The 20,573-nt window shown below is 40.5% G+C and overlaps 1 protein-coding gene across 21 annotated transcripts in view; it reads left to right on the top strand.

The window, feature by feature from the left end:
* The window catches only part of PTCHD4 (patched domain containing 4), a 265,479-nt gene extending 246,841 nt beyond the window's left edge, over nt 1-18,638 (top strand). For all 21 annotated transcript variants that reach the window (XM_045008863.1, XM_045008853.1, XM_045008851.1 and 18 more), the window contains one exon: nt 16,324-18,638. In XM_045008863.1, coding sequence (XP_044864798.1) covers nt 16,324-17,957 — 1,634 coding nt within the window. In that variant the 3' untranslated portion in view covers nt 17,958-18,638. The remainder of the gene's footprint in view (nt 1-16,323) is intronic.
* Nucleotides 18,639-20,573: the final 1,935 nt, after the last annotated feature.

The raw sequence follows: 20,573 nt of genomic DNA, 5'->3' as shown, positions 1-20,573 counted from the left end.
CTTATTGGAATGTATCCGGCAAGCCACGGGGGGCACTCTGCTGGTCACCGCGAGGGCGGCAGGCAGGTTGCCTTCGGCGGCATGCCTGCGGAGGGTTCGCTGGTCCCGCGGCTTCAGCAGACCTCCCGCAGGCATGCCGCCGAATCCGCGGGACCGGGGACCTCCCGCAGGCAAGCCGCCGAAGGCAACCTGCCTGCCGTGCTTGGGGTGGCAAAATACCTAGAGCCGCCCCTGCCAGGAAGACTACACCAGGCTGGGGAAGATGCTTAAAGAAACGGAGGCTCAGATGATCTTCAGTGGGATTCTACCTGTTCCTAGAGGAGGAGAGTGAAGGCAAGACAAAGTTGTGATGATCAACAGATGGTTCAGGCAATGGTGCTATACGGAGGGCTTTGGGAGGTTTAGCCACTGGGAAGCATTCACAGGCAGAGGACTGTTCTCATGGGATGGACTCCAGCTGAATAGGGAAGGAAATAGACTTCTGGGATGGAGCTTTTCACAACTGATTAAAAAAGCTTTAAACTAGTAATTTAGGGGAGATAGTTGGGAAATGCCCTTGTAATTTCCATGTCTGATTCTAATATGGGGCAGGAGGAAAATCAAGTAAAAGAGGATACAGCAATTGAGAAACAAATGACAAAGGATAGGAGAATGGAAAACAAGAGGTAAGACAGTGCCAGTACCACTGACAATAACAGTCAGGTGGGTGATACTGGCAGTAAAATGACTGTACCCAATCAGACGAGGAACCTGGGTGAGGCCAAGAGGAAACAACTAAGATGTGTGTATACCAGTGCACGGAGCCTAGGTAACAACATGGAGGAACTAGAACTACTGGTTCAGGAAGTGAAACCAGATATTATAGGGATCATGGAAACATGGTGGAATAGTAGTCCTGACTGGAATACTGGTAAAGAAGCGTATGTGCTGTTGAGGAAAGAGAGAAAGAAAGGCAAGGGTGATGGAATAGTATTGTATATTAATGACAAGGTAGACTGTAAATAAATATGAAGTTATGGAATGGATACAATGGAATCTGTTTCGGTCTAAATCAATTTGAGGAAGAAAGATAACAGAAGCTCCACTGGAATAGTGCTTGGGGTCTGCTACAGAACCCCAGGATCTGATTTGGAAATGGACAGAGACCTCTTTAATATTTTAATGAAATAAATACTACTGGGAATTGTGTGATTATGGGAGACTTTAAATTCCCAGCTATAGATTGGAGGACAAATGCTACCGATAATGGGAGGGCCCAGATATTGCTTGATGTGATAGCTGATAGATTTTTTTCACCAGATAGTCAGCTAACCAACAAGAGATGATGTCCTTTTAGATTAAGTATTGGTAAGTAGTGAGGACCTATAAAAGAACTGGCTGTAGAGGACAACTGTGGTTCAAGTTAATTCAGTTTAAATTAAATAGAAGGCTAAACAAAAATAGGTCTGCAAGGAGGGTTCCTGATTTCAAAAGGTCCCTTTAAAAATTTAAGGGAATTAATTAGGGAAGTGGACTGGACTGAAGAACTCAAGGATCTGAATGTGGAGGAGGCTTTGAATTACTTTAAGTCCAAGTTGCAGAAACAATATGAACCCTGCATCACAAGCAAGGGGAAAAAATTGTAGGGAAAGGTTGCAGAGCAAACTGGAAAAAAAATGATCTGGGAAACTACAGGCCTGTTACTTTGACCTCAGTTGTATGCAAGGTCTTGAAATTAATCTTGAAGAGTACTTAAAGATATAGAGTTAAATAGTAATTGGAAAGAAATACACCATGGTTTTACAAAAGGTAGATCATGCCAGACCAAACTGATTTTTTTTTTGAGACGATAACTGATTCTCTATAAAGGAAATGCAGTAGATCTATTCTAACTGGATTTCATTAAGGCTTTTGATACAGTGCCAGACGAGAAATGATTAGTTAAACTGGAGAAGATGGGGATCAACATGAGAATTGAAAGATTAAAGGGGACAGTATAACAGGTCATACTGAAAGGTGAAGTGTCAGGCTAGACAGAGGTTATTAGAGGAGCTCCTCAAGGATTGGCCTTGGGACCAATTTTATTTAACATTTTCATTAATTATTTTGGCACAAAAAATGGGAGTGTGCTAATAAAATCTGTGGATGATAAAAGTTGGGAGGTATTGCTAATATGGAGGAGGACTGGACTATTATAGAAGAAGATGTGGATGACCTTGAAAAATGGAATAATAAAAATAAGATGAAATTTAATAGTGGAAAGTGCAAGGTGATGCACTTAAGGACTAACAACAAGAGATTTTGCTATAAGCTGGGCATTTACTAGTTGGAAGAGACAAAGAAGAAGAAAGACTATTGTTCAATCACAGGATGACTATGAGCCGCCATTGAGATGCAGCTGTGAAAAAGACTAATGAAATCCTAGGATGTATCAGGCATGGTATTTCCAGTAGAGATAAGAAGTTTTATTACCATTGTACAAGGCACTAGTGAGACCGCATTTGGAATGTTGTGTGCAGTTCTGGTCTTCCATGCTTAAGATGAATGCAAACTGGAACAGGTGCACAGATGGAAAAGAGGAGATTAAGGGTCGGGGGGATAAGAGTGGTGTGAAGGAAGTGAGTAAGGATAAGTTATTTACTTGTTCCCATAATATAAGAACTAGGGGCCACCAAATGAAATTAATGGGCAGCAGGTTTAGAACAAATAAAAGGAAGTTCTTCACACAGCGCACTGTTAACCTGTGGAACTCCTTGCCAGAGGAGGTTGTGAAGGCTAGGACTATAACAGGGTTTAAAGGAGAACTAGATAAATTCATGGAGGTTAAGTCCATTAATGGCTATTAGCCAGGATGGGTAAGGAATGGTGTCCCTAGCCTCTGTTTGTCAGAGGATGGAGATGGATGGCAGGAGAGAGATCACTTGATCATTGCCTGTTAGGTTCACTCCCTCTGGGGCACCTGGCATTGGCCACTGTTGGCTGACAGGATGCTGGGCTAGACGGACCCTTGGTCTGACCCAGTATGGCCATTCTTATGTTCTTATGAAGGGCTACTGGGATAATCAGAGGAATGGAGAACCTGCCTTATGAGAAGAGACTTAAGGAGCTTGGCTTGTTTAACTTAACAAAATGAAGGCCAAGGGGAGATATGATCGATCTATATAAATAATTGGAAGGACAAACAAGGATGCAGATGAGTTATTTAAGTTAAGGGTCAATGTTAGCACAAAAACAAATGGGTATAAATTGGCCATCAACAAGTTTAGGCTTGAAATTAGATGATAGTTTCTAACCATCAGAAGAGTGAATTTCTGGGACAGCCTTCCAAGGGAAGTAATGGGAGCAAACAAACCTAACTTGTTTCAAGATTGAGCTTGATATATTTATGAAGGGGACAGTATGATGAGGTTGCCTACAATGGCATATGGCCCACATGCATCTGCAAACATTTCCAATGGCAGGAGATAGGACACTAGATGAGGAGAGCTCTGAGTTAGTACAGAAAATTCTTTCCCAGGTGTCTGGTTGATGGGTCTCAGCACATGCTAAAGGTCTAACTGCCATATTTGGGATTGGGAAGTAATTTTCCCTTAGGTCAGATTAGCAAATATCTTGGAGGCAGGGGGGTTACCTTCCTCTGCAGCTTACGACTTGGTCACTTGCTGGTTTTAACTAGAGTAAATGGTGGATTCTCTGTAACTTGAAGTCTTTAAATCAAGATTTGTGGAGTAACTCAGCCAGAGGTTATGGACTTACTGCAGGATTAGGTGGGTGAGGTTCTGTGGCCTCCAATGTGCTAGAAGTCAGACCAGATGATCACGATGGTCCCTTCTGGCCTTAAAGTATATGAGCCTATGAGTCTATCAGTTTCCTTATTCCCCTCATTTCTTTTCATTATACAGTTTTCAGATGCTATTAGAATGCTGCCAAAAACTTAATTATCCCCTACTGGGACGCACTGCTAATGGTCAGGTTTCATACATATTAATGAGCTATTAATAAGCTGCTAAATGCTGCTAACCAGAGTGTGTGTGTGACGAGGGGAAGGGCTGGGGATTTTTAAGGTTTATACAAGCCAACACAGCTCATGGTTATAAAGCCAATGCTGCACATGACTGAAATCCAGGGGAGTTTTGCCCTGCAGTATATGCTAAGCTAGCCCATTATTATATCGGAGGATTTGATCAGGCTTTGTGATGAGTCCAGGGGACTGAACATGGGGCTACTTTCCAGGAAGTAACCCCTCAATATAATTCCAGCTTTGCACCGGGCAAACTCAACTGTGGTCTGGAGATTAATTAGGGTTGTGTAGTGAAAGAGGCTGTTGCTTGTAGGACCCCTGCCTCATTCGTTGCAGAAATTGGAAGATGTATGAGACACAGGCGTGCAAGAAGAGATAGGATGGTCTCATAGCTAAGATTCTGTCCATGCCTCTGCCGCAGAGTTCCTGTGTGATGCTGAGCAAGTCATTTAAAACAAAATGTTCACACGTGGTCACTAATTGTGTCTCTCATGTTCTGGGTGCCCAGGGAGAGACGCTTGAGGTCTGATTTGCAGCAGGGTTGAGCACTTAACGCTGCAACTGAAGTCAATTGGAGCTGTGCTTTGAGCATATAAAGTGCTATAAAAATGCTAATTACTTTGAAAAATAACAACCTAAATGTCTTAAGTTGGGTATCCAGAATTAGTGGGTATTTAACAATTTTAGCTTTAATCTCTCAATGCCTCAGTTCCCCTGCTATAAAATGGGGAGGATCATATTACTTAATCTCACGGGAATACTGTGATGATAAAATCTGTGATGTTTTCAATGCACTCAGACACCATGGTGATACCACCTTAGAAGCACCTGGAGGACTATTAATAATTCTGTGTTGAGTGCAGGATTTGAATGGTGTGCAATAAATAACACTTAGGGCCACACACTGAATGAGGAGGATACTCATGAAACTTCCATTACAAGTACATTAAAAGTACATTACTAAGGTTGCAAAGTCAAGCACTCAAAGTTAGGAAATGCCAGACTTAAGGTTTTCTGTATGACCTTAATTCTGGCATTTTGCATATGCATTATGATACAGTCTTTAATCACGTGATCACATATTATTTTTCCATAGGACGCCTGCCTCCTTCAGACACCCATCCCAACCTCCCCACTCAGCTAGTTGTCCCCGTCCCCCACCTCCTTGACTACTTGTGCTATCTGTAATGCAAGGTACTATAACACTTTGAGACCTATCAAGGTGAAAGCTTCAGTATATCATGCATAATAAATTATTATGATTATTTATGTACATGTGTTTTAGAGAGGTGTAATGGTCTAGTGGAGCGGGGACTGAACTGAGGGGTGTTCTATTCCCAACTCTGCTATGGGGAGAGTGTCTTTGCCTCAGTTTCCTTTCCTTTTCTTTGTCTTTCTTGTCAATTTAGACTTTAAACTCTTCAAGTCAGGGACTGCCTGTTGCTTTTCATATATAGAGCCACTAGCACAATGGGTCCCTGGTGGTGGTTGCCTATATGGGGGAGGGATCGCTCAGTGGTTTGAGCATTGGCCTGCTAAACCCAGGATTGTGAGATCAATCCTTAAGGGGACCATTTAGGGATCTGGAGCAAAAATCTGTCTGGGGGATTGGTCCTGCTTTGAGCAGAGGGTTGGACTAGATGACCTCCTGAGGTCCCTTCCAACCCTGATATTCTATGATTCTACTAGTGCCCTGCCTCCAGTAGGATTTTTACATCAAGAGAGCTATTTTGAAATGGCCATCTGATTGTAAAAACACACTGATTTTATGCAGCAAACACAGCCTTTGTTAGAATATTTGGTGTATTGTGAAAGCAACAAAAACAGGATGATTGTAGAGTCCTAGGGCCAGATCCTCAGCTGGTGTACATCAGCACAGCTGATGTACATCGGCATAGCTCCATTGACCTCCAGGGTGGTATGCTGATTTACACCAGCTGAGGATCTGGCTTTTAGAAGTCAGAGCTGGAAAAGACCTGTTAGGTCATCCAACCTAGCTCCCTGCCAATGGGAGATTATTCCCTACAATGCCTTATCAGTCTAGCTGTAAATTATTCAAGCAATGGGATAACCTCAGGTTCCCGGGGAAGATGATTTCACAGACTAATGGATCTCATTATTGGAAGGTTTAATCTGAATACCAGTTAAAATTTCCCTTAATTTTATCCCATTGCTCCTAGTTATACCCTTCCCCTTTGGGTACCTCTAAACCAGGGGCTCTCAGCCTTTCCAGACTACAGTGCCTCTTTCAGGAGTCTGATTTGTCTTGCATACCCCAAGTTTCACCTCACTTAAAAACGACTTGTTTACAAAACCAGAGATAAAATACACAAGTGTCACAGCACACTATTACTGACAAATTGCCGACTTTCTCATGCTTACCATATAATTATACAATAAATCAATTGGAATAGAAATATTGTACTTACATTTCAATATATAGTATATAGAGCAGCATAAAAAGTCATTGGATGAAATTTTAGTTTACACTGACTTCGCTCGTGCTTTTTATGTAGCCTGTTGTCAACCTAGGCAAATATGTAGATGAGTTGATGTACCCTGTGGAAGACCTCTGTGCACCCCTAGGAGTATGCATATCCCTGGTTGAGAACCACTGCTCTAAACAGTTCTTCCCCTTCCATTGTGAATACATCCTTCAAAAATGTGTGGACTGTTCTCTTGTTTGTCACACTCACAAATATCTCAGTCATTCTTCAGCCAAGCTTTACGCACTTGCTCCTTTTAATCTCTCCTCCTGCCCTTGATAATTTTTGTTCCTTTTCTTTGAATCCCACAAATTTGCCGACTGCTTCCTAGAACTGAAGAACAGTAAGTAGCCAAACTCACTGCCTCAATTATGATCAGAGTTTAGAGATTGCATCACATTATTTTACATGGACAAATCAATTTGATACTAAAATGCTTCTATTCCCTATGACCCCGTTGGTAACCTCATATTCCCAGTCTTCTTCCTGATCTTTCTAGTCATAGATCCATTTTGTACCTAGCAGCTTCAGTGTTCTAATCAGCTTCTCAAATCTACCCAGTGTTTTTGGCATAAATGAATAAATAATTAATTCATTAGTAACTTGATCTAAATTCATCTCACATTTCTCTATGTGTCACTTCAAGCTGCATCATCTGATGACAATTTCTGTTTGTATAATCGCTGTTTCCAAAGTTAATCTAGGGGCATAGATGAGAAAAAGGCACAGGCACAGCAGAAAAATAAGTGGCATTATGGGGATATATACAGTTTTCAAGCTGTATATATTGATTCAAATGTAAATCACATGACAAGCTACTTGTTAAACAAATCCACCTGGATCTATACTCTACATTTAGATCTGCTCCAACTCAGAGTGGTTTTTATTATTAGGCATTTTAGTACTCATTGAACAAAAAAAGAAAGAACATCCAAAATCTGTGTGGTTGCAAAATGTGACTTTAAAACAAAAAGTGCCAGGCTAACCTTGAACACAGAAAAATGCCAGCATGGTTCTGTTAGTAACACATCCTCCACAGGACTAATCGGTGATTGGTTCAAATCCAGCCCTAAAGCTTGGTATCATATCTAATGCCAACATCAGTGCAGTTCCAAAAAGCGGTTGTAGATGCTATAACTAGGGAAAGAACTGAGGTTGCCACATTATTGTCTAGAGCCTTGTGCTACCTGCAAAGACATAAAGATTTTGTACACTTTGACTGCTTGCACTCTTCTCCCATTCAAGCCTTGGCTGGGTTTACTTTGACGATTTTGATTTAACATTTGCTTTTTAACATCTACATTAAATATTTCAACTGGTTTTAATATGACATGGATACCTTTGTTCATTATGATTACATTTAATGTATTATTGCTATTGTTATTCAATCAGGATCAAGGCCCCATTGTGTTGTCTCTGTAAAGACACAGATATAAGCAGTCCTTGCCCTGGAGGGCATACAGTCTGAGAAACACAAACAGATGGAAGGTTGCGGGCACGGATGTAACACCGAAGCAAATGGACATGGTGGTGATTGGCATCATTTTCATAGTCACGTGTTTCGTAGTTGATTGTTGTTGCTATTTTTAATTGGAGGTAAAATCAGGGTGAAGGGACTGGCAAGAAAAGGGAGCTAGTGAAAGTAAAGGAGCAGGACATGGGAGGAAGGGGAAGAGTGACACTCACTGCTTGTCACCTGCCTTACTGATGTATCTGGCAGTCTGAGTGGGTGTAATTTACATAGCCAGGATCCATAGGTGAAAGTAAAATTAGCACGAGGGCGCTTTTAACTTATGTCTTCTTCAAGCTCCTCAGTGTGGGAGTTACACCGGCTCAGCCTTACTTACACCACGGTAAACTGGGTTTATAAATCAGCATAATGGAGACTAAGAGTGAGATCTTTGCAAGTACTCACTGTTGACCTGACTCTGTAATAGTGAAATGCCCAATGACTAATCCCCAATGAGAGCAGAGTTAGGCCAATGCTGAGCAATTGTGAAAATCTCACCCTGAGGTGAGTGTAAGGAAGGGTCTAGCTTACTCCAGCTTCTGAATTTGGCCCAAGGACTAAAACTTGAGTTGCTCATGGTATCTCTATGAGTGAAGAACTCCTAAAATGCAGTGAAGAGACCAGCATGATTATGGGCCCCTCCATGGCTCTGAGGGGTAGTTAAAAGACCTCAGAAAACATCAACACTAATAGAAATAAATGCAAACATTTAAAACAACGTTGACAGCACTAGCCCTACTGCTCGCCTCTGTCAGAGAGTGCAGAGCAATTCACTCCATGAGTTTTTTAACTTGGGGTTCACATGGGGAGTGGAACACAATGCAGGAGCTGGAAACCATCCATTCAGGCATGCAAAATATCATTAGGCTGACACAGGTATGTTAAGACAGTGGAAAAACCTTTTAGGCATAAATGTGTTCAGGGTGGGGGGGGGGTTGCTCAAAGTGCTAAACTATAGAAAAACCAATGTCCTGAGACAGATTTCCCTGCAGGGTCCTTTCAGTAAAGATGTGCAGTTCTGCTGGATATTTCACTGCGCTTCATTTAACATTCCTGCTATAGAAGCCAGCTTTTTTAATTAGCCATTTTATTATTAGAGGGACATGTGACTTAAAAGAGCAATGCTGTACTGCATACTTTTCAAGAAAGAACAACACAGCAGGGTACAAGCACCTTTCTCAGTGTGTCTGTATAAATCCAATCAGCATTAGTGGGTGATATCCTACATGCAATGCCATCAAGAGGGCAATGCACCTGAAAGTCTATTTCATCCTGTTTTTAAAAAGTATTGCTTATATTCAGTCCTGAAATTGTCACAAAGGCCCCAATCCTCAAAGGCTTCTAAATTCCATTGAAATCCAAGGACGTTAGGAGACTAAATACCTTTGAGGATCTGGAGCAATCTCAAATGAGAGAAAGGAAATTGTCCATAGTGTGATGATGATTTCAGCAGGGTGCTGTCATTGGATCTTCGGGAGGATTTTACATATTGTTGTGTAGGATTCCAGGTGTGTGGGGTTCGAAATGTCTCCTTAGTTACATTCATAAAATGGAGGTGTTTTACTGCACTTGCTAGTGGGTGTTTCCAATAAGGGGCACAGGATCCCTCTTCAGAGAGGAAGGCCGAGCTTGTGATTAAAGCACTGCCCTAAGGCTCTAGGAGAACTAGGTTCAATTCCTCACTCTGCAGCATATTGTGGTTCACAGCTACCGCTGCCTTTGTGACCTTGCCCAAGTCACTTCAAATTCCTCTGGGCTTCAATTTCCCAACTGTAAGATGGGGGTGGGAGAGTAGAAATGTTTCCATTCGCCCACCTTCATCTGTCATTTACAGTCTAAACTCTTACGGTCAAGGACTGTTTTTAATTATGCGTTTGTACGGTGGTTAGCACAATGAGGCCCCACTCTCACACTACCACCATATAATGTAAGTTATAAGTCGCCCCTCCTGTAGCTACTATATGGCAGAGTGGGTTTGGGGCTTTATTCCCGTCAGTGCCTCTTTCTCACTGTGTGACCTCAGGCAAATCACTTAACCTTTGCTTCAGTATCCCCACCTGTAAAATGAGGCTATTAATATCTATCCAACAGGAGATTCTAAGCAACTTACGGGATTTATATTTGCAAAGCATTATAGAGCTGAAATTTGCTATTATAAGTACAAAATTCTTATTATCAGATGAAAGCCCTGGGCATGACTGCTGAGAGGTGTATGACCTATGCAAAAATGTATTCAAGAGTTGCATGTGTGCAAATGCTTAAAGAGAGGGTAATGGTCTTAAATGCTGCAAATGTAAAAGAATTATTAGCCACTTAGCAATCAGTTGACACCTGAGGCTCTGTGAATTGCTTAGTTTCCAGAAAAGGAGTATTAAAATGATGCACAATGTAGAAAGCATTTTTCCCCCAGGCATCCACTGGGATAGAATCACTGGAATGGGGATGGGTAGTGGAGATGATTGTACAATAAAGTGACCCCTTAAAGGCACGTCTATACAAGTAACTTTTGCTGGTATAGCAGTGTTGGTTAGGGATGTGATTTTTAAGACATTTCTGTACTGGCAAAAGCCCCAGTGTAGTTGATATTGGGTACTTCTCTATATTTTCAGAAAAGTGATTTTGCCAGTTTATCACTCAGGGAACTGGTATAAACTATACCAGTGAAAACACTTTTGCCGATATAAACTGCATCTCCACTATGAAGGTTTGCCAGTATAGCCATATCTGTATAGCTATATTACCAAACCTTTTCAAGTCTAGACGAGGTTTTAATCTAAAAGATTACAATGTCATAATCTCCTCCTCCCCCCACAAATGCATTTAGTACAACTATCTCTCTTTCTCTCACCCTGTTTAATCTCACTTTATTCATTATTATGATGTATGCTGCAGTAGAACCTGGAGGCCCCAATCATGGGGGTATGGAACGGTTGCCATATGAGGAGAGATTAATAAAACTGGGACTTTTCAGCTTGGAAAAGAGACGACTAAGGGGGAATAGGATAGAGGTCTATAAAATCATGACTGGTGTGGAGAAAGTAAATAAGGAAGTTTTATTTACTCCTTCTCATAACACAAGAACTAGGGGTCACCGAATGAAATTAACAGGCAGCAGGTTTAAAACAAACAAAAGGAAGTATTTTTTCACACAATGCACACTCAACATGTCAAACTCCTTGCCAGAGGATGTTGTGAAGGGCAAGAGCTAGAAAAAGAACTAGATAAATTCATGGAGGATAGGTCTATCAATGGCTATTAGCCAGGATAGGCAGGGATGATGTCCATAGCCTCTGTTTGCCAGAAGCTGAGAATGGGTGACAGGGGAATGGATCACTTGATGATTACCTGTTCTGTTCATTCCCTCTGGGGCACCTGTCATTGGACACTATCGGAAGACAGGATACTGGGCAAGATGGACCTTTGGTCTGACCCAGTATGGCTGTTCTGATGTTCTTAATGTCCTAACAGATAAAGCACAAGATGGAGTACCACCAAATCACAGTAGGGTACAGCACAGCTGCCCCACCCTCAGGAAGTGCCAGTTAGGCACACCTGTAGAACATATGCCACTTGGAGAAGGGGAGCTTAAAAAGGTGAAACTGGCCACAAAAACAGGGAAGTTTGCCCAGGAGTAGAGAGGCTGCTAGTGAGCTCCAATAGCAAGGGGAACCCAGCCTGAAGCAGTGTCCAGCCTTTCCTTCCCTCTCGCACTTGTTTGGAACAGATTGACACTATGAGCTTGATACAGGCAAAGGGCCCTGGAGGTTTGCTTCTGCCAACAATCTGTGGCAGGATGACAGGAGTGCTTCCATGGAGTACAGACATGTGAACTGTAGTTGGGCTCTGAAAAAATCCTGGGAGTAAGGTGAACTGCTGCTGGGAACAGTGAAATTGCTCAGGATTGGGGGCTTCTATAGGGGACTCAAGGCCACAAGACCCAACAAGACTATGATCAAACCCAGGCTGAGGGTCGGAAAACTACATAACTTCTTCTATAGTATGTAGGGAGAAAAGTGGTGTGATCATGGGGGATTTCAATATGAGTAACATATGCTGGATGTGTCATGTACTAAAATGTCCTTGGAATTTCGAAATATTATAGATGACAATATCCTAACTCAAAAAGTATTGCAGCCAACACTGTGGGATTCTATATTAGACCTTGTCTTGATAGATGAAGAGGAACTGATCACATAACTAAAATGTAATCGTAACTTAAGTACAAGTGATCAGGATTTGATCATATTTACAATGTGCAAAGAGAATATAGCCCAGACCAGTGAAATATATACTTTAACATGGCCAGTTCCACAAAACAAAAGAAAATATGAGCCAAATAAGCAGAGAGGAATAATTTAATAAGAAAAATGTGATGCTCAAAAAATGTCCAAAAAATTTGATGCCCCAAAAGCCACAACTGAGGAAGAAAGGCATACCTGGTTTAGAGAGGAAGTGAAGGCAACTATAAAATATATACAAAAGAAATGGAAGAAAGGGGAGTTGATAGTAATGAATATAAATTAGAAGCAAAGGGACACAAGGAGAAATCTATGGCCAGCAGATTTAAGGACAATAAGATTGAGTTTTTAAAGTATATTAGGAACAAAAAGAATGCCAACAATGATATTAATTTACTACTAGATAGAAATGGCAGAAGTATCAATAATATTGTGGAAAAGATAGAAGTGTTCAATAAATATTTCTGTTCTGTATTTGGGAAAAAACAGATGATGTAGTCAAATCATATGATAATATTCTTTCCATTAACTGAGGGAACTGTAGTCACAGTTTTATGTCCACCAGGCAGCAGGCGCTAGGCTCACTACTGCTTTTTCTTGGGCCTTGCTTTAGGTAGTCGTCTGCTTCTGGCAACCCTTACGAGAACATAGATTGTAAGGTATTGCAGGCTGTTCCTCTACGTCATCTTCTGGAGTCAAAATTGACTCTGCATGGTCCTGAGGTGATGATTGGTTCACTGGGGGTGGTGCATTCTTACACGGCAAAGCATGTATTCATGCTGCGGATTCCAGACAGTTTAACAGCCGTCTGGGTAGTAAGCAGTGCCTGATGATTCTTTGATACTCTTTAAGTCTTTTTGCTTCTTTCCTTGACTCTGGCTATAACAATGGCCTTCACACCTTATCTTTTCCTGATGCATTCATTCCTCATTCACACAAACAGATTGAGAATACAAACAGTAGTATTTTATATCAAGCAAAAAGGCATTGCAAATTAAACCTTGCTAAGTTTTACAATTAATAACCAAGACAATTTAAATTGAGACCCAGGCCTTCAATGTTTCTCTAATTTACTTAACATAGACACAATAGAGAATCCTGTCTCTTACTACCTAAATCTTAAAACAAAGAGTTAGAGAGGGCCCAATTTGTAATGCATATGGGAAAACAGAATCTTACAGTTCCAGAGGGTCATTTCTTTCTGCTATTCAAAAAGGGTGGCTAGCAGGATGAAATCAAATTATACATTATAAAGTCCAGCTCCTACATACCCCCCTTTTGACACTAAGATTATCAATCGCCAGTGTCACTTCTTATGTAGTAAAACACTGGGAGGTGATTTGGGCCTGTGGCTCTAGCTTTGCATACATTTGTTTTATCCACCAGCATATTTTAAACATTTCAATTAAACACATACAATTTAAAACCAAAAACAATTAGGGGTAGTAACATTAGTATGCCAGTAGTTGTGGGAGACCATCCAGATAATATGAATGGTTCTGTTTCCCACATTGTTTTGTTTGTTTGTTTTTAGGAACTATGTTACCTTTTTACCTTTTTAAACAGATAATTGGTAACTGTTTGCCATTCAATGCCAAGACTGATAGAGAACTCAGCTAAATCAGTGCTTACAGTAAGCTGAGACTTTTTGGTTGTGGCAAATAGTAAATGTGATTATTGGTAAACACAGTACTTACATTACATGTACATTTGTCTACTGATGGGTTGCTAACACTTCTATCCTTTTTAAAACACTTCTTTCCAAGAATTAACACACACATTGCCCGTTATACAATACTTTTGTCTAATTATTAATTTTATCCCACATAGAGGATCCTAGTGAGATGTCTTTACTACAGGGCTTTGGAGCAACAGGCATGGATAAGCATACCCACTTTTGGGGAGCTCACTTGGTACAACCTCTAGTGTCCAATAGTTTCCCTTCCTCCCCAGCCCACTGGCTTGAGGTTTGAGGTAGCCAGAAGGATCCCAGGTGCAATCTGTGGAGTGGGTTAACTTTCCATATCTTTGCTTCCAGAGCCTGTTGGGGTGTGCAATTTTAACAACAATTTCTTCACTTAACAAATTTTGTCTTACCGTACTGGAGTCATACTGCATCCAGTTATATTGATAGGTATTAAACAATTATCTTTTTCTTTGCTTTAACAGATGTATTAAAACCTTAATATTCTCTGATATTACCCAAAACATCTTATGTTCTAAATATCTGCATTTTAGTACATTCCATAGCTATTGCAGTATGTTTTTTTTTAAAACTTTTATTTGTTTTTGTAATAGGTTGTTCTGTAGCTGGTATTAGCTTTTTCTGATTTTCTTTCTACTTTCACACATTCCACTGGTATGTCAGGAGAATGTTAAACAGAAGCTACTAAAGTTAGACATTTTTAAATTAGCAAGTCCAGATAACTTGCATCCAAGAGTTTCAAAACAGCTGACTAAGGAGCTTGCTGGACCATTAATGTTGATTTTCAATAAATCTTGGAACACTGGGGAAGTCCCGGAAAACTTGAAGAAAACTAATTTTGCCCCTGTTTCAAAAGGGTAAACAGGATGACCTGGGTAATTATAGTCCTGTAAGTCTGACATCGATTCTGAACAAGATAATTGAGCAGCTGATATGGGATTCAATTAAGAATCAAAGGATGATAATTTAGTTAATGCCAATCACCATGGGTTTACAGAAAATATATCCTGTCAGACTAATTATATCTTTTTATTATGAGGTTACAAGTTTGGTTGATAAATGTAACAGTGTTGATGTAATACACTTAGACTCCTGTAAGGCATTTGACTTGGTGCCACATGACATGTTGTTTAAAAAAAACTGAAAAAAGAGTTAAAATTAACATGGCACACATTAAATGGATTAAAAGCTGACTAACTGTTAGGGCTCAAAATTAAATGGAAAACCAGGAATCATCATCGGATGGGTGTTTTTCTAGTGAGGTCCCATAGGGATTAGTTCTTGGCTATTTAACTTTTTTTTTCTATTGACAGAAGAAAAAATAAAATCATCACTGATAAACTTTGCAGATGACAAAAAATGGAGGCGTGGTAAATAATGAAGAGGACAGGTCACTGATAGAGAGTGATCTGGATCACTTGGTAAACTGGGCTCAAGCAAACAATATGCATTTTAACCTAGCTAAAAGTAAATGTATACTTCTTGGAACAAAGACTATAGGTCACACTTATACAATGGGGGACTCAATCCATAGAAGAATTGACTCTGAAAAAGCTTTGGGGGTTGTGATGAATAATCAGCTAGCCATGAGCTTCCAGTACTATACTGTGTCCAAAAGGGCTAATGACATCCTGGGATGCATAAACAGGAGACTCTTAAGTAGGAATAGAAAGATTATTTTACTCTGTATTTGGCAAGGTTTGACCACCTCTGGAATACTGTATTCAGTTCTGGTGTCAAGAAGGATGCTGGTAAATTGGAGAAGGTTAAGAGAAGAGCCATAAGAATGATTAAAGGATTAGAAAACATGCCATATAGTGTTAGACTCAAGAAGAGCAATCTAGTTAGCTTTAAAAAGCAAAGGGAAAAGGGTGCTTTGATTAGAGTCTATACGTACCTAAATGTGGAACAAATGACAAGCGGCGTCATCGAGAGGCATTGCCCCCAAATTTCTGCGGCGTTTTGGCGGCGGCGCATCTCGATGACACCGCTTACCTCCGACAAGTGACGTCATCGAGAGGTGTCACCGCTGAAATGCCGCAGAAATTCAGCATCATTTCGGCGGGTGCTCCAGCACCGCCACAGTCCTTCATCTGGCGCCCGCCAGACGAAAAGGTTGGGGACCACTGTGCTAATATATTTAATATATAATATAAGCAGCCCCTCTGAATATCAGACAGCTTATTTAGATACCTAAATATGATTAAAGTGTCTAACTTGGGACATACAAATCTGAAAATGTTACTTGTATTTAACTAGTAAAATGATACAAATGGTTTTTTTAAAGTCTGTTTAGTAAAAAGTAGTTGCCAAAAGTTTACATTAATGTTGCAGAATGAAAATTGGAAACCTGTGTTTATACATTGTTATTGTTATTATTTTAGGTCATGGAACCAAAGGAGTGTTTGAACTTCTTTCAGGATGGCGCAGAACCAGAGAGAACCTTCCATTCAAGGATAGGGTAGCAGACACCTATTCCGATGTCATGGTCTCCTATACAATGACGAGCTCCTTGTACTTCATAGCCTTTGGTATGGGTGCCAGCCCTTTCACCAACATCGAGGCTGTGAAAGTTTTCTGCCAGAACATGTGTGTCTCCATCCTGTTGAACTACTTCTATATCTTCTCCTTCTTTGGCTCTTGCTTGGTCTTTGCTGGGCAGTTGGAACAGAACCGTTACCACAGTATCTTCTGTTGTAAAATCCCTTCAGCAGAATACCTGGAGAGGAAACCTGTGTGGTTCCAAACCATGATGAGCGACGGCCATCAGCACACTTCTCATCATGAGACTGACCCCTACCAGAATCACTTCATCCAGCATTTCTTACGAGAGCATTACAATGAATGGATTACTAACATTTACGTCAAGCCATTTGTGGTGATACTGTATCTCATTTATGCCTCTTTCTCCTTTATGGGGTGCTTACAGATCAGTGATGGGGCCAACATCATCAACCTCCTAGCCAGCGAGTCTCCAAGCGTCTCCTATGCCCTCATTCAGCAGAAGTATTTCAGCAACTACAGTCCTGTGATAGGATTCTACATCTACGAACCTCTTGAATATTGGAATGGCACTGTGCAAGAAGACTTAAAAACACTGAGCCATGGTTTCAACACAGTGTCCTGGATTGAACAATACTATCAGTACCTGAGAGTTGGCAACATCAGCACCACCAACAAAAGTGACTTTATCAGCATCCTCCAGAGCTCCTTTTTAAAAAAATCCGAATTCCAGCACTTCAAAAATGACATCATTTTCTCCAAGGCTGGAGACGAGAACAACATCATTGCTTCCCGCATGTATCTAGTGGCCAGGACTAGTGAAAACACCCAAAGGGAGGTGGTGGAATTGCTGGAGAAGTTAAGGCCACTATCTCTAATACAGAGCATCAAATTCATTGTGTTCAATCCTACCTTTGTTTTCATGGACCACTATGGTTTATCAGTAACTATGCCTGTCCTGATTTCTGGCTTTGGCATCCTGCTGGTGTTAATACTGACCTTTTTCCTGGTTATTCATCCTCTGGGAAACTTCTGGTTAATTCTTAGTGTCACCTCAATAGAGTTGGGTGTGCTAGGCTTGATGACTTTATGGAATGTAGACATGGATTGTATTTCTATCCTGTGCCTTATCTACACTTTGAATTTTGCCATAGATCACTGTGCACCCCTGCTTTACACATTTGTACTAGCAACTGAGCACACCCGAACTCAGTGTATAAAAAACTCCCTCCAAGAGCATGGGACAGCCATTTTGCAAAATATTACTTCTTTCTTTATTGGGTTGGTCCCCCTTCTCTTTGTGCCTTCAAACTTGACCTTCACACTGTTCAAATGCTTGCTGCTCACCAGCAGTTGCACACTACTGCACTGTTTTGTTATTTTACCCGTCTTCCTAACCTTTTTTCCACCCTCCAAAAAGCACCACAAGAAAAAGAAACGGGCCAAAAGGAAGGAGCGGGAAGAGATTGAATGCATAGAGATTCAGGAGAATCCTGATCATGTAACAGCAGTCTGAAAGGCTTAGAAAAAAAATATAGATAGATATATATTACAAAGCATTGCACAGAGATGCAGGGAAAGTAGAGCAAAGATCTCAGCTGCTTGCGCTGGCCAGGTGTAACAGGGAAAAGGAAGACCATGAAGAGGTATTTCATGACACATCAAGGTGAACTCTTCTAAACAAAATAACAAAAGTGAAAATAATCTAAAAAACTTTCTTTGAATTCTCATTCTCCACTAAGGAAGAGTCTGTGGGCCTTCAAGTGGTCTTGAATTTAAAACTCTAGCTCTAAATGTGAATTGCTCAATCTGCCACATGTAAGACTGAAGTCAGGGAGTGGGGGAGAGGAAGAGTTATCAAGATGAAAATAGCGTACGCTAGAATGGTTTGATAAAGTTGCCCAGCAAAAAGCAACAAGGGTTTCAAACGAGAAAAAATAAAGAAGAAAAGTAGGGGAGGAGTAAAAATGCCATATTATTTTTCTTATTTCTTTTCTTAAGCAGGTTGGTTAAAGTAAACCTATGCACTTGGGAAGTAGATATTTAAATCAATCTCAGCCAAAGTACTTCCCAACTTGAATATACAGTGTGTAACTATATACCGCAGTTAAAACATTATCATGAATTCAGATGGTAAAGCTATACTGCCATGTGATACAGGTACTGAATATATGGGTATATGGAAGAGGAAATAAGTGTAGGCCATTTGGAAACTCAAAGCTTGGTTTCTTAAAAACTGACATTTGACCTTTCTCCCAATATGATTATCAAGGACCTCATAACTGATGGTTATTAGTATAAATATATTTTGATATCTGTGAATTCTGGAATTCCCCTTCCATTAACAGATCTTAACTCAGGCCATTACCACTACAATGGTAATTGCAATTACTGCAGCATTAGCCTCTAGATTCCTAAGTTCTCAGTGTTACCATTAAATGCCGAATATTAATGAAGCAGGAGCTTTATATGTAACGACAGATCACATACTGTAGACTCAGTGATGTGATCATGCTGTGGCTGAATCAGTTCTGGAGCATGCACTGTATTGGCTTCTATATTTGGTTCAAGGTGCAAAGGTACCTATTTGCTGGTCCCTGCAATATGCTACAGGACATGGGGTTCTCTGCTTCCGTTAGTAAAACAATCAGTAGAATATGCTTTTTACCATCTGCATAAAATAATGTTTTAATGTTTGAGTGAGACTGAATGAACTTCTAGCTGTAAAGAGCCAGATCAGCCCCTTGGGGGAGTGTTTATTATTATTACTAAATAGTTGTGTGTCTGATTGAACGTCTGCAACATCAAGCTTTGTTATGGCTGTTGAAATTTAATAGAAGGCAGTAAATCTGCACTTACTGCATGACACTAGAATTATGCCATCAAGTATTACAATATGACCTTCCCTGCTTTGTAAACTATACAGCTTAGAAACTCAAGAGACAGAATGAAAAGAGACTTAGCCATTTTTTAAGTTAACCCTTAAGGCCAAATTCTGTCCTCAGTTATGCCATGTACATCTCCCATCTCAAATAGTGTTTTAAAAGGGCTTGTTTTATATGCTCTTAAATGCAATCTCGCTTCACGTCAATGAGTGATATACAGTGTTGTTGTAGCCGTGTCGGTCCCAGGGTATTAGAGAGTCAAGGTGGATGAGGTAATATCTTTTATTGGACCAACTTCTATTGGTGAGAATGACAAGCTCAAGAGCTCTGTGTGGCTTGAAAGCCTGTCTCTCTAACCAACAGAATAAAAGATATTACCTTACCCACCTTGTCTCATCAATGAGTGATGTCTTTCTGAATATATGGGATCTGTCTGGACACTATATAAATGAAATGGTAATGGGGAATGTTTGTTATGTCCATTTTAGGATTCCTTTAAAAGATGTCCAAGCTGTTTACCTCTGGAACTGTGATACACTTGCACATATTTGTGTTCATAGTTGGCTTACTCTAGATTTTAGTGTCGATCTGCAAAGAGAGTTACTGATGTGCATGTGTTCACATATTTCTCTAGAATGCTTTCTACGTGGTGCTCATTCACTGTTCCATGATGCCTCTCTTCCCTTCCTGCACTGATTTATGTTTAGGGGAACCTGAGAAATTCCACTTATCCCACAAAAAGCCATCTGTTCCCTGGTTCTGAAAGTTCATTAACTCCTTCTCTCACCAGGGAATGCAATTTCCCCTTCTCCTCTGTGTTTTTCTGAGGTTTCCATTACCATTTGCTAAACATTGGCCCAACCACTATATTATATACATAGGCAAAACTCCCTTTAAAACAATAGCAGTTCTTGCCTGCAACAGGACTTGAGGAATCATGGGCCCTATAGTACAAAAAGAGATGGGTCCAAATTGCAAAATTGGAAACCAGATGCAAAGTTCAGGAGCACTGAGATCCAGGGTTTGGCCCAAGATATAATGATATTGGGGCTATCTGCACAAGTTGAGATCCAGATAAAAACTCTGTTAACGTTTGGGTGGTGGGGAATATTTGGATTTGGGTTTTGGTTTGGACCCATCTCTAATTGTAAGGCATTACTGACTTCAGTCTGTACTTTTAAGATGTGTAGCTTCCAGCCCTTAAAAGAAAATTCACCAGTACCTGGCAGCCTTTCCCCACTAAACCT

The sequence above is a fragment of the Mauremys mutica genome, chromosome 3 (assembly GCF_020497125.1).
Source record: "Mauremys mutica isolate MM-2020 ecotype Southern chromosome 3, ASM2049712v1, whole genome shotgun sequence".
Taxonomy (NCBI): Eukaryota; Metazoa; Chordata; order Testudines; family Geoemydidae; genus Mauremys; species Mauremys mutica.
The sequence above is the reverse complement of the archived record's forward strand: the minus strand, read 5'-3'. Positions and strand labels throughout refer to the sequence as shown.